The sequence below is a fragment of the Cariama cristata genome, unplaced genomic scaffold (genome assembly GCF_000690535.1).
Source record: "Cariama cristata isolate BGI_N322 unplaced genomic scaffold, ASM69053v1 scaffold336, whole genome shotgun sequence".
NCBI lineage: Eukaryota > Metazoa > Chordata > Aves > Cariamiformes > Cariamidae > Cariama > Cariama cristata.
Genome location: NW_009621293.1, coordinates 6,235 through 21,300, shown reverse-complemented (window position 1 = coordinate 21,300; position 15,066 = coordinate 6,235). Strand labels below are relative to the sequence as shown.

Genomic DNA, 15,066 nt, shown 5'->3' with positions numbered 1-15,066 from the left:
GCAACACTTGTGTTCCTCCTTCCAACCTTGCTAGAGACTGCAGATGCACATGGCACCGGTTCAAGCTTGAATCACGATGCTGCTTCCTCCCGTGCAAACAGTAAGGGCTGCCAATATCCAGCTACCACCAGTACCCATACGACTGAAAACTCGAAGCTGTGCACCAGTTTAAGCATTGCAAGGCAGAAATCTCATATAAGGGTACGACACTCACCGTTGAAGCTTTTTGGTTGTGTATTGGTTTTCCAGCATGAGAGAAATAAACGAAGTTTTTCAATATTTCAAAAAAAGAGAGAAAATACTATGAAAATGTGTGATAAATATGGATCTAAATTAAACTTTATTTACCATTTAAAAAATGAGAATTGAATGATCTATTCTTAGCAAGAAGTGGGCTGCATTTCTTAAACGAACAACCTTAAATTTGAAAAATGACAACTGCATTTTGTTGCAACTTTGTTGCATATTAAAATACTAACATAAGTAAGCACATTTTTCTCTTGAACATGGTACTAAAATGGAGGGGAGGGGAAAGTGAAATTATAGGCTAACAGTAGTATTGTTGACTTGTAAAGAAACAAAATCTTTTTCCTGATAGAACTATGCTATAATGAAGATACAGAAAAGCTCTTGTCACTGGAGAAAAAGCTTAAGGAAGTAAGTGTGGTTGTTGATGTCTATCTGTTACAATATATTTACGATAGAACAATATTAAGGAATGAAATTAATTTGGATGTGTAATAAGCAGTGAAATGAGGAATTTGAATAGCCCTACACTGTACTTAAAGTAACTTATTTTGGATGACTTATTCATTGCAGAAAGCACTGATGCCCAGGAGTAAGGTTATCACTTACAGTAACGTTTTAAAAACACTGCACCTAAACGCTTTTATGCCAAGTCTACCAGCAGTCTAGTATTCCCAGTTTCAAGTGTCCCAAGTCACACAATCGCACACCTAGAGCTCCACATCTCTCATCTTTGCCGGGTGCAGTATGGCAGCGGTGGAAACTACAGCTTGTAATAGTCCCAAATGCTGGGGTTTTTTTTGGGAGCGAGCTGGAAGCAGGTGATGGAGGACGAGGGCCTGTGCCATATTCAGGTGACTCAGATGGGGAGCTGACACTGTGGATTGCCCTGACAGGCGATCCTTGAACATCAGACAGATCGCTGCTCCCTTCAGGATACACCACTCCTAGCCTACGCTGAATACCTGCTTCAAAGAAACCATTTGCCAGATGAGCCAACTGGACTATTTTTTGCTTTGTTTGGGCTTTTGTTTGTTTTCTATTTTGGCTATGTTTCCTCATGATAAAAGCAGCCTTTGATACGAGTGCAGCACTTAACGACACGCATCTCCTGTTCCTCCCGGCTCCCCTCTCTAGCTCCGTCTCTGTGCATCCCTGCCTCTTCTTGTTATGCTTTTGCTTCTAGTTATCTAACAACTGTTTCTCTGTTCTGTAAATTACTTTTAGCTCTGTGCCAACATCTTTTCTCTGTAGGCTCCCCAAAGGTTCAATTATCTGCCACTTGCTCCTTCTCTTCTTTCTTCTTGTGTAATTTTCATTTTAACACTAATTACCAGCTCCACACCAAAGATACCCAACTGTCCCTAGCTTTCACCAGCCCGGTGGCTCCACACCCCTCTTCCTGACCTCAGCCATGCTCTGAAGCACAAACAATGACTTCATCTTAACATTCATCATCGCAACAGCTCAAAGGCAGAAGTGTTTCTAAGAGGAAAAGGCAGTCTCTGAAGACACAGTTCCCCATTATTTCCCCTTTTGGCTCCTCAGGAATGGACTGGGCTCTAAAAGGCATTACTGGTGGAGCTATCCGAGGAAAACCCCTGTCAACACTGCAGTTTAACATCACAGTAAGGGAATCAATGTGGTCCCGCAATTAAACAATTAGCAAAAGGACCTTCTTGCCCAGTTAAGTTGTGCTGATACAGTGGGTTTTGCTAACGCAGTTGCATTAATCAGCAATGTGATTTTTACCGCTACAGTTACGCTGCCAACATTTATGTGAACCAGCCTCTTGCTTTCACTGTTCACATGGCTGTGCTCCCTCAGTTCTGATGTTGACTGACAGCATCACAGCCACACCACTGCTCTCCTACAACTTACCTGTTTGGGTGGAAAGCCTCATTTGTGATTCTGTCTTTTCACTGCGTAACTCTTCTCATAGGTCTCAAGCCCTAGCTTCCAAATGAAATTACATAGAAATGGCTGCCTGCCCTTTTCAGCTGAAGAGAGGACACATTTTCACATGAACTTCACCCAGCACCTCTAGGAGCACCTCCTCATTGCAGGTCCTGCCCTATGAATTGTCTTGAATTGCTTTCTGCACATCAGAACCACCTTTCAATATCTAGAACTCACATTTGCACTTCCAAAAAAAAGTTTTTATACACTTTAAGCTGAGAACTTTCAAAAGACTTTTTGAGGTTTAGACATTTACCATAATGAAAGATATATCTACGTATTTGATCATTTTGGAAATTTGTGTTTTCAAATCTCACTAAAGTCTTGTCTAAATTTCCTCTTTCCCCTGTCTTAAAAGTACTAGTACTTGGTTTACATTTTAAGTGACTGTGCTCATCATCCTTATGTTTCAAGAAGTTCCAAAGATGTGCCACAGTAATTTTATTAGGGACACTATAGAACACAAAGCTGAGCAGTTCTCCCTGTGATGACACCGAGCAGACTTCTATCCACCCAAGCTAGCACTGAGGAGGGGAAAAAAAGCTGTTCGACTGGACAGTTTAGAAACTACTCTATACTGAGATAAATGTTTACAGTGAAAGAAAAGCAATTTGATCTCTGAATCAGAGAATCCAGCACATACTGCACATACTTCACCAGGGTAAATCCAGAGCTTTTTATTCAAATCAAACCCATTTCACTAACGAAACCCTTCATGTCTGCATAGTTAATCATTGTCTTGCTTTAACATTGAAACACTTCCGTGTTGAAAGCCTCTCCGGGTTTTCTGAATAAAACCAAATAATCCATATTTACACATTTGTAATCTGTCCACAATCCAACAGCATTGCAATTCTTAAAACTTGCTATTTAGTCATTATAAGTGAATAGTCAACCCCAGTGGAGGCTCTCCTTATAAAGCTGTATTTTTGGAGCTTACTTGCAGAGCAGCCACTCATATTCAAAGATGCCATTTCTCTAAACAGTTCATTTGGTGCTAAATGGGAAATAGCAGAAGTCCACCCCACTTTTATCAAATACTTCAGTCACAGCAGAAACGTTTCCTACTAGTGGATTAAGTTCCAGTTACCTCCAATGGCCTGTTTCAGACAGAAAGTCCTAAACTTTTGATGCAACATAAGAATTGAAACAAACTTTGTTCTTCGTGCCTAAACCCTATGAATACTGCAGCCAAAAGGAATCATCGCAGCTTTCACCTCTCATGCCTTCTACACTATATCAAAGCATGTTTTGGTACATAATCCCAGTCCACATGCTAAAAAAATGTGTATACTCCTACAGCTAGACTTGCAAATTTAAGAGTAACTGTTTAGGTAGTAAAGGGGATATTTCTTACAATTCAAAGCAACTTGGGAATATAAAAGCAAAATATTGCAGAAAAATTAGAAAGAAAAAATCTTAAAATGTCCCTCTATATATATAAATGATGTGTGATGCCACTTTGAATGGGGACAAATGAGACATTTTTATTAGGATTTTGACTGAGCATGCACAAATACATTCTAGTGTAGCAGAATTAAATGTGTTTATGAGCTGTAATTAAAAGTGTGAATGACATAGCTTTTCACAAATATGACCAGACCTACCAGGACAAAATACACAGGGATCTTGCTCCCAGCTAGTCTCAAAAAAGTATCTGATTATCAAAGAATTTCTTTCTGGCCTACATAGAGAGACATTGCAATTCCAGAATATTAGGCTGCCCACAGAATCCATCCATACTGGTAAAACACGCGTGTTTCTGAATGATAGTACTACTTATGTAAGCAATTTAAGTACAGCCATTGCCTACAAGTATATACTGTACTATTATTTAGATTTATTCTGACAGCTATCAGAACTGTGGCTACTGTTAATCTGCCTTCCTAAGCGCAGTCACAACCTCAATTAATTTGTGAATTACTGCAAGTTCTGGTATAGGAAGATTGAGGGGTTTATTTATTTATTTATTTTTACCTTGTGTAAGCTTGCTGTGTAGGGTGAGCTGACACAGCATACATTCCTATAATTAAGGCAAATGCATGAGTGCTGAAAAACTTCTACAAATATTGCGTATGAATAAATCATAGGTTTAAAGCCAGAAGGAACCATTAAATGATTTCCTGTTAGTTTGCGTCATTATATTTCATTAAGTTCTAAAGTGTCAGACCCAGTAATTTATTAAAACAACCTACTTTCTCCAGAGGTGCAATCATTTTTTGATTTTAAGATAGAGATGGAGAATTTGTTACCTCCACAAATAGTTTGTTACAATGAGGGGAAAAAGTGCAATCTTCCTGTTAAAAATGTGTGCTTTTTTTTTATTAACTTCAGGTTCAGCGTACTTGTTCTTGCTCAGCCTTTCTCTGCTGGGATAGAGGCGCCTTTGGTAGTTTTTAATCTTCAAGATACATGTCTATTAATCAGTCGTCTTAATGTAATACAATATGAGCTCTTGCACCACCTTTTCTCTTCTGCTGAATCATCTGTGGTTCTGTGCCTTACCCAGTATTTCAACATCCTTTCTGAAATGTATGCTTTTTTTTTTCCTTACCTAAATAAGGCTACAAAACAATGAAGTTTTCCCCTACTGCTCATTTTTTCTTCTATTTATGAAAGAAACATTTTAGTATCTTGGCTCACAATAGGAACATTTGTCCAGTTCTAACCTTTAATCCTCTGTAGGATAGTCTCCATATTCCTAGAATCAGCCATTTTGGAGATCTTTCAAATTTTGTGCTCCTACTTACATAACTGGGCATTTAGTTATATTGAAATGATACAAGTCACACAGTACTAACTTAAATTAGCAAAAGCTAATCAGTCTTCAGAGTAAATGCCATTTTTTGTTGCCTACCCAAAAATTGTTGAAAACTGACGAATACAGGTCTTGGAACCTTTCCCAAGAAACTCTTTTAGAAATGCCAATTACTGACATCTCAAAGGGTAGGTGTCAGTGGTAGAAAGCATTTGGCTTTTTAAATGAGTTCTTGGCTTGAAGGTCCACATTTGTTTTGGCAACGTAAAGCAATATTTCATATGATCACATGATGTCACACAGAAAGAGCATGTACAATACTTTGCACTTCTTGCCCTTGGACAAATATTCAAGCTTCCAAATAAAATGGATTTATAGATCAGCACTAGCTTAATTTCCTACCCCCACCCCTCAAATAGGAAGGGTTAGTGACAAATTAAGAACAAAGTTCAAGCTACAGTTTGATTTTGACACACCAGCAGATATTAGGAATTTTATTCTGTTCAGTCTTGCAAGTAATAAGGAATACTGGTAAGGAAGACAGGAAATTAAACATTTACATCCTTCTTCCCCCAATATTTCCTCCCAGTCTTACAAACCCAAATGTCAAAGTCTACAATCTTTATCCAGTCACGCTTTATGGCTTTCAAGTGAGGAAAATTCTTTAGCTTGGAAGAGTTTATTTTAAACAGAAACATTTATTTCTATAGGTTCAAGAGATCTTTTTGCTAGCTTCTCATTAGCTGAATTTAAGTACATGGATCCTGCTGAATAAATGGCTAATACTTCATTACATAGCAATTTCCAGAAGCAACCTTCCAGGACCTGTGATATCTTTGATATGTTATTTTCAAACCAGTAGCATGTTATTACACATACAACTCACTTTAATTAGCTAGACTTATCTGAGAAAATACTAGTCAATTAAGAAAGAGTGAGACTAAATTATGGATAGCATTATTTAATAATCTTCCTCAACTGGAACTTAAGTGTTCATGAATCGGTTTCTGAACAGTCCAGCATTTTCAGCTAAACTAACCAGTGCAACATACTTTAAAACAGCCTCTTGTAAGTTGTAGTAGTAATTGAGCATCTAGGTACAGACTATCAGCCACTCGCCACTGAAGTCTGTTTTGATGAATTTGACCTCAAGAACTCAGCCTACAAGGTGGACAAGATTTGCCGATGCTGCAGTAAAAGCATGAATACCCACAATTATAAACTAGGCTGAAACCATGTTGTAAACCTTTTCATGATTTCATCTGTTTTTTAGAATTGCAATGTCCTGATGTCTGGTATGAAGATAATCATCATATAGCTAGAGTTACTTATCATGTAGCAACTAGGCACCTGCTCTTCCACTCCAGTCTCAGTTACAGTTCAGTAGAAACAACTGCTGTAGCAAAAGTTGACCATGATTTGTTGGTACATAACCATGATATTGTTTAAAGCTACAAAGATAGATAATATGGTGGTTAAGATGGATACTAGATGCCTTTTATTATGGTCTTCTGTGTGTTAAGATAAACTGGGAAGAAGGGGCCAAGAGATAACACTCGATAGTGTAGTATTTCCCTCCCGCACAAACATTCAAAACAGGTGCAGATGTTGCTGGTTCTTGCAGATGGGTTCTACAACAGCTTGCCTTTTTCCACCGTATTAAATCAGTCAGGTTCATCCCTATTAGGTTAGAACCAAGCAAAGGGAAGCCATTTTAAAACAGTTATACTGTCAAGGGGAGAGTCAGATGTAATACACTTTAGTATGTACTTTCTATATATAGTCTTTTTCAAAGACAATTTCCAGTTACATCCTGAAGTGCCTAAGCACCAAAACAGTGATCATTTAAACCATTTTAAAAGCTGCTTCTCACATAGGAAAAGGTCAGTCAAGCAATACAGATACTGAACTAGATCCTTCCATGATTATTAATTTCATAACCATATATGTGGTTTATAATATGGTCCAAATAAAGGTGGAGGCCAGTATACACTGACCCCTACCACAGATATGAAGGTAAGATGAAGTCATGAGCATATTCCTGATCTATCAGTCATCATGTACCTTCTATGTCAGTCTTATCAGGTGCCATCTCTCAGCTAAAACAGCAATATAATCTGGCATGTTTGGAATGGCTCACATATAATATTATGACATTAACTGCAGATTTCCTCAAGCCTTCTGTCACTGGATACCAGGAAACAGACAGGCAGGAGCTGCTCTCGCATATGACTATTCCAGCCTAGCAATGCCCCATTCCTAAAACTAGGATGCCAGTTAATACCTCAGCTTCAGCAGACCCGTAGCTCATTCTCTAAGGCATAGATTTTTGCTTTTAAGTTTTTTAGTTCTCCTTGAATTTTATGGGTTAGTCTGTTTCCTTGGCGGACCTCATGTAGAATTGCAAGATCCTGGTCTGGTCCAATATTCAGAGTCACCTAAAAAGGAAAAGAAAAACAGATTAAGAAAAACAAAGCTGTACAGAATACAGTTTAGACAGTATCATGATGAAGATGAGGGAGAGAACTCTAAAGGAGACCCTTTGTAGCTAGCAAAGAGGATGCTTAAGCTAATATCACGAAGGTAATGCATATCACCAATAGAAAAGTGCTCCAGAACCAAAAATAAAGAACAAAGCTTTCATACATTATGGTGTCATTACTGGCAAGGAAGAAATCTGGATAGAACATAATCAAGTTTACCCATATCCTGTTGATTCCTTTCTAATTCCTGTATTATTTAGAGATCCACAAAAAGAGGCAAGTTAAAATATTTATCAACTAACTTTTATCTAGTTCTAAGTACCTTACCTGATATGATGACATTTTGTCATCTTTTGCTACTAGAAGTAGAGGTGGTTTAAATGCTGTGGCCAACCTGCTGCCTTCTGAACTGCATATGATTCAAGAGCAGTTCAAGTACAACACCTAGTCTCAGGCCTTGGCATATGGCCCATACTGAGCTGAACAAAGGCTGCTGGAGAATCAGAATTCCTGATGGCAAGCTAGCCAGGGTTGCCCTTTCCTGTCACCCTGGAACTGGATAGCATGCCAGCCCAGTCACTTTCAACAGCAGAGCAGCACAGCCTTGGAAGCTGCTCTCAAAGCCCTCTTTTCTCTTGACCCTTTAGGGTGTCTCATTGTGATCATGTAGTTCTTGGTCAAAGATTTTAGTATGCAAATCAGGAAATTTAGTCATCTGTAGTCATTTTGACCTCAAGTGATGAGAAGGATTTAAAGATCACGCTGGAGACTTCTAGCAAGTGTTTTGTTCCTCTGCCCTCTCGTGGTTAAAAGTATAAAGAAATTAAGAATACAATTAAGAGCACACCAACAGTTACAAAACATAAAAGTCTGTAGTAAAAGTATCATAGGCAGTTTTTCCACCATTCACATATGCTGTCTAGTCCTTAAAGAATAAACTTCAAAAACACACAGCTCAAAAAATTAAAAACCAAACCAGAACAAGTAACCCCAAAGCCTTTAGTGAAGACAAATGTGTTAGTCCAAGTAAACTGAACTGTACACCGAAAGTACAGAAAACAAGTGAATTGGTGGCACTGCCAGACTCCTGAAAGAGAGTCAGCTAGACAAAAGCTATGCCCAGATCATACTCTCAAGCATATCTTAGATAAATATGTCATCCTAAACTCCAAGCAACATCACGTCTTTGGCTTCCCTTCCAAGCTGTTCATCTACATGTCTGGAAGCTACTACAGAGTAAACAGCTTCAAATTCCAGCCATTGTTTCTGCAGTGATTTTTTGCAGAGTTACAAGTGAGATACTAACCAAGGAATAAATAGAAAATTCACAATACTTAAGTCAATGATCTACCTCTTACTAGAACAAAACCAAAGACTATGGCCCCAGAAAGAAAACCAATCCTCATTTTCTTTGCAGGGTATCCCTCTGAAACAAGCTACTTTACTGCCTTGCAATTTTGAGACAGCTAAGTGAGCTACAGGTATCAGATAAGAACTTTGAGTTGCAACAAAAATACACAGCTAATTTATAACAGGACACTTCCTGGCAAGCTTGATGCCTGATTAACAAAGACAAATCTTTTCAGCTTCATACAATACAGAAGAGGGCAAGTTTTGTCCAATATTAATATCTAAAGGAGCACTTAGGAAAGAAATTATTCCCTTAACTCTAGGGAAACAATTGCATTTAAATACTGAGAATACATCTCTATAGGGTAAGCCCATAATAGTCTGCCTCAGAAATGCTTAGCTATTACCTTAAAAAGCTGATTCTCTACATCTTTCACCTTCTGCCGAAGCTGTTTAATGTCATTCTTGAAGCCTTCCACTTCCATATTACGACGTTTTTGCAAGGCCTCATATCGCCGAGTCACCAGGTTCAGGCGCTTCCCCATCTTTTCTGAGCGTTCCTATGGAGATGAAAACTCAATAGGGTATACAAAATAAAGGCTGCAAGATCATCACATAGCTAGCAGATGATTACGGGCTAATTACCTTAAAGAGTTCTCTGCCAGCATCTCCCTCCTCACGAATCCTAGCCAGCTCACCTTCCAGGGTGACACACTGCTCTCTATACATGTTTGATAGGCGCTGTTCCTGCATTAGCTGCTCTTGCAGTGACTAAGACATAGGAGGAACAGAAAGAATAAACACAAAAGCCAGTGCACACAGAATTTCCCCTGCTCTGCAAAAGCAAGTGTGATAGATTGACAATGTGACAGGTAAGCAAAAATTAACAGTTGGAGCTACAACTAATTAAATAACTAGGTAAGGGCAATATTCTAACACTACTTCCATTACCAAAATCTTATAATTAGGTTATCAGTTCTGCAAGACTGCTCACCATCAGTTAAAAGAACTCTCTCCCCCTTAAAAATAATGCTGAACTAATGCTGTAATTCCCCTTCTCACAGCTGCTTGCCCAGTACTGCATTTCAGAAGCATCTGCATTCAGCAGTTTGATGGAAACAATTCCCTACTGCCTGTTTATTTTCCAATTCCTTATTGCTTGTTCACCCACTTCAGACCTCCCAGCTTCTCACTGGAAGTATACTAGAAGTGGAAGCAAAATTCTGACCACTGTAGAAGAGCTGGGGGACATCAATCGAAAGGACTTACTCTCCCCCAGCAGCAGCAAGTAAGATACAGACACCGCATTCTAAGTCCATTAGCTGAGAGTATTTACACTAAAAGAAAGGCACGTGCAACAAGCAGGTTAAGAACTGTAGGCCCATCTATCACATGGCTTGCAGAAGTAGGGATTTGTTCTGGGCATAAAAGAAAGTGACAGTGAAGCACTACCATAAATCCTAACTATACATTTTATCTGAAATTTGCAAGCAATGCCAATTTTGAGGCAGGAGAGGTTTCTACATTAGCGCCAACAACAACATAACTTATGGCAAGCCAGTACAGCTTTGAAACAGCTGCTAGCTATTCCCTATCTTGGCAAAACCCAAATGCTTACAATTTTCTAGTAAAAAAAAATCATTAAAGAGCATCTACCTAGGACAAAAAAAAAAAATCACCTTTATTTCTCTGCTGTGGAGTTTCCAAGCTCCATCATCTGCTCGAAGCAACTTCTTCGTAACTCTCTGCTGCTTCTCTCTTCCTGGGTCCCTGCTGATAACAAGCTGATCCAGATCTTTGTCAAGTTTCCTCAACAGACTGTCCTTCTCTGCCATCCATGCTTTCTCATTGGCTCGGGCATCAAACTTGAGCTGAAGAACATCACGAGTACTCTCATATAAGAGATTTTGGGTCTTATGGAGTCTGTAAAAAGGGATCCCAGTGGAATTAATTAACTTCTTTCCTAGTTCCTACCTTAATTTTCTCAGTCATCATTGCAAATTTGAAGAAGCATGGAAGAAAAAGATAGGTGCTTTCCTAACAAGTTTAAGCTCTTCACATCTAATCAAAGTAGTGATATTCTTCCAATGTGAAATAGGATTTTTGATACGTAGATTACTCCATTCATCTTCTTCCACACACACTACCAAACAGATGGCTGTATAATTTGCTTTTCTGCTTCCTGCAGGAAGAAATATACTGAAAGCCAAAATATTTCTATTGTTCCCCTTTCTTCTCATGACTACATCTTGGTCATTCTCTCACACTCACTTATCTGTTATAGTTTTGATCTTGTCCTGGTCCCTCTGATGCTGGACCTGAGCTTCCTCCATGTGAATCCGCCTGTCCTCTAGTAGTGCCTCAACCTGTTCCTTGGATAATCGTGTCTGTTCTTCTATCTGAGCTTGCAGGGCCTCCACCTGAATAAGCAAAGACATTACTGAATAAGACCTCACAGCAGTTCTGCTCCTGTCCTTGCAAGTCTCTTAAACTCCAAGACTCAGATCAAAAATTCTACCCAATAATACCTTCAAGAGTTCCAGTTTCTCAAATTTTTATTTTTGCTTTAATGCTAAGTATTTGAAACAACTAAAACATTTTAAGAAAAAAATCATGCTATAGGCAAGACATGCATGTTATAAGCAGCAACAATAGATTGAATATATTAGAAAGATTTTAATTGCACACAGGATGTGACAAATCCTGTGGAACATGCAGAGACACATCTGTCCCTATGTTACCATCTTCCAATGAAATGGTGATATAAAAATACCTAAATTCTAGGAAGGCAGTGAGTCCACATATCTTGAACAAAAGAAATCACTCAACCAGAATGAATTACTAAATGTAAACAAGATAATGAATAAAGGAGAGGGATGCAAAGAATCTTGATTTAGGGCACATAGTAAGGGAGGCAAATTGGAACAAGCAGTTGACAAACGTGCATCTGGCCTATGTGTAAGAAACGATCTGAAAAAACCTGGCGTGTATTTAGATCGCTTATTTTTCTGACAATTTTGTATGATATTTTTGCTCCAGAATAAATGTTTTTTTCAGCTAAACAGACACTAGGTGAGTCACCATTGTCTTTGAAAAAAAAAAAATCTATCTGCTGTACAAGTTTACTCTTTAATTTGCCTTTCTTGACTCATCCTTCCTCATGTTTTACATACAGCTTCCAGTATCTTCCCCATTTCATGATTCTGTACATTTTATCTTTCATTCTGTCAAGCTATCTACACCCTCTCTTTCACTGAGGTCTAGCAAAGAGAACATTTCATTGTACTAGTGCATCTTATCAGAGCTGCCTAATTCCATCTCAGACACATTGCTTTTGTCAGACTTCCACAAAATACCCAACCCTGCAGATCTTCCGTGGGTTTAATGTATATTCATAGCCACAATCAAATTATGGGAGATAAATATAGAATGTGTAATTGATGTTAATGGCAACACATTCCAGTTGACGTTACTGAAACATCTGCTTATGTAAAGCTTCCAGAATCAGACCCAAGTTCTTAAATCTAAGCCTACCTTCATTGCAAAGAAACAGCTAAGTAAACTGATGGAAAGTGGGAATCCATAGTAAGATGTAGGGACTGATAAAATTGGTATGTCTACATCTTATCTAAGCAGATGGCATATTTGTCTATCGTAATTTCCTGGACAGACAGGAATTATGTCCATCAGTTAGCAAATATTTTTACCTGAAGTAGAAGTGTTTGATTATCTCTCTGATATCTCTCAGGACTTCCTGTTTTTTCTCCTTCTGCTGCAGGTTTCGAAGTGCTCCTCTTGGTGCCTATTGCAGAAATTTAACAGAAGTTGAAAGTTTTCCAATTTACCTGCAGTACCTTTCCAAATGTGAAACACTGTATGTTCCGACAGGCCTACAAGAACAGGAAAAAGCTTGCCACTGCTACAGTCACAAGGACTTCTGGAGAGCTAGCTGGAATAAAAGAGTTTCAGAACTTATGGTGATCGCATACCTTTATCCCACACTATCACACCACAATATTTAGGCAACTTACTAATTTTCTTGGCATATATAGACAGCAAACTTCATTTTCTTAAATAAATGATGAATAGGCAGATGACACAGCTGCATAAGTCTTGATGAGTTTTGAGCTTGTTAGCTAATCTCAGTCAATTTCAAAGAGACAGTCCTTTCAAAAGAGAAAATCAGTAAGGAGGCATACAGACCCACACTACTGTCTACACTAAAGGCAGGCAGAAGCTCACACCTTGGAATGGCTGTGGCTAAAGTTGCCTGTCCAGTTGGCACCTGCATAGTTCCAGAACAGCCATTCCATGGTCATACCAGCCTTTTCCTTAGCTGAGCAGATCACATACATGAGAGCCAGGTCAGGTTACTTTAAAAGATTTTGAAGGGAAGCCAACAGTACTGCATTTATATGTATGTACACACAGAAACATTTAGGGTGACTCCCATCTAGAAGAAGGGCCAGAAGGAGGATCCAGGGAAATACAGGCCTGTCAGTCTGACCTTGGTGCCAGGGAAAGTTATGGAGCAGATCATCTTGAGTGCCATCACACGGCACGTACAGGATAACCAGGTGATCAGGCCTAGTCAGCATAGGTTTACAAAAGGCAGGTCATGCTTAACCTGATCTCCTTCTATGACAAGGTAACCTGCTTAGTGGATGAAGGAAAGGCTGCGGATGTTTGACATGTTGAAGCCTTTGACAGTCTCCCACAGCATTCTCCTGGAGACACTGACTGCTTATGGCTTGGACAGGCATGCTCTTTGCTGGGTAAAAAGCTGGCTGGATGGCTGGGCCCAAAGAGGGGTGGTGGTGAATGGAGTTAAATCCAGTTGGTGGTTGGTCACAAGTGGTGTTCCCCATGGCTCAGTGTTGGGGCCAGTTCTGTTTAACATCTTTATCAGTTATCTGGATGAGGGGATCGAGTGCACCCTCAGTAAGTTTGCAGACGAAATCAAGTTGGGCAGGAATGTTGATCGGCTTGAGGACAGGAAGCAGAGGGATCTGGACAGGCTGGGTCGATGGGCCGAGACCAGCTGTATGAGGTTCAACAAGACCAAGTGCCGGGTCCTGCAGTTGGGTCGCAACAACTCCATGCAACACTACAGGCTTGGGGAAGAGTGGTTGGAAAGCTGCCTGGCAGAAGAGGACCTGGTAGACAGCTGGCTGAACATGAGCCAGTGTGTCCAGGTGGCCAAGAAAGCCAACAGCATCCTGGTCTGTATCAGGAATAGTGTGGCCAGCAGGACTAGGGAAGTGATAGTCCTCCTGTACTCGGCACTGGTGAGGCCGCACCTTGAGTACTGTGCCTCTCACTACAAGAAAGACATTGAGGTGCTGGAGCATGTCCAAAGGAGGGTAATGAAGCTGGTCAAGGGTTCAGAGCACAAGTCTGATGGGGAGCAGCTGAGGGAGTTGGGGTTTTTTAGTCTGGAGAAGAGGAGGCTGAGGGAAGACCTGATCACTCCCTACAACTACCTGGAAGGAGGTTGTAGCGAGGTGGGGGTCGGTCTCTTTTCCCAAGTAACAAGCAATAGGACAAGAGCAAATGGCCTCAAGTTGCACCAGGGGAGGTTTAGATTGGATCTTAGGAAGAATTTCTTCACCGAAAGCATTGTCAAGCATTGGAACAGGCTGCCCAGGGAGGTGGTGGCGTCACCATCCTTGGAGGCATTTAAAAGATGTGTAGATGTGGTGCTTAGGGACGTGGTTTAGTGGTGGTCTTGGCTACGCTAGGTTTATAGGTGGACTTGATCTTAAAGGTCCTTTCCAACCTAAACAATTCTATGATTCTGGGGAATTTAATGGAGGTATACCAAAGTATTCACAGTAAGGAATTATTTTGGTATATCAGACACAAACACACAGAGAAACAAGTATCAACAGCTGAGCTGCTGTTAATCAGCTTGGTGTGGTACCTGTTCTAGAAGTATCATTTTGTTCACGTGCCTCTCTGGACTTAGCTGGCCTCTGCAGAACAGTAACCTATAGAAACAAGATTAAATATCTGCGCTGAATATCTGACTTCTCCAAAGTTGTAATGGTCAAGAACAAATCTTAGAGAGTAAAATGATATATCCAAAAGAACAGCATTACCTTACTTCTACCACAAGACAAGGAAGACATTCATAAGTGTAATGTCAGTGTTGCAAAGTTTCCTTTATCATGGCTAAGTTTTGCCATTTCTGCCTCTTTTTCACCACACCAACCGGAAAGAAATCCTGCCTTTGCTGGCTTCATTAGGATGAAAATCACCACCCTCAGC

The 15,066-nt window shown here is 39.8% G+C and overlaps 1 protein-coding gene across 1 annotated transcript in view; it reads right to left on the bottom strand.

The window, feature by feature from the left end:
• Positions 1-7,223: 7,223 nt before the first annotated feature.
• CCDC77 (coiled-coil domain containing 77) overlaps positions 7,224-15,066 on the bottom strand; it is a 14,036-nt gene continuing 6,193 nt past the window's right edge. Inside the window, exons 5-11 of the mRNA XM_009701883.1 lie at positions 14,720-14,786; positions 12,504-12,598; positions 11,068-11,216; positions 10,476-10,719; positions 9,442-9,567; positions 9,204-9,356; positions 7,224-7,401 (exon numbers count right to left, since the gene is read on the bottom strand). Of these exons, the coding sequence (XP_009700185.1) occupies positions 7,255-7,401; positions 9,204-9,356; positions 9,442-9,567; positions 10,476-10,719; positions 11,068-11,216; positions 12,504-12,598; positions 14,720-14,786 (981 nt within the window). The 3' untranslated portion in view covers positions 7,224-7,254. The remainder of the gene's footprint in view (positions 7,402-9,203; positions 9,357-9,441; positions 9,568-10,475; positions 10,720-11,067; positions 11,217-12,503; positions 12,599-14,719; positions 14,787-15,066) is intronic.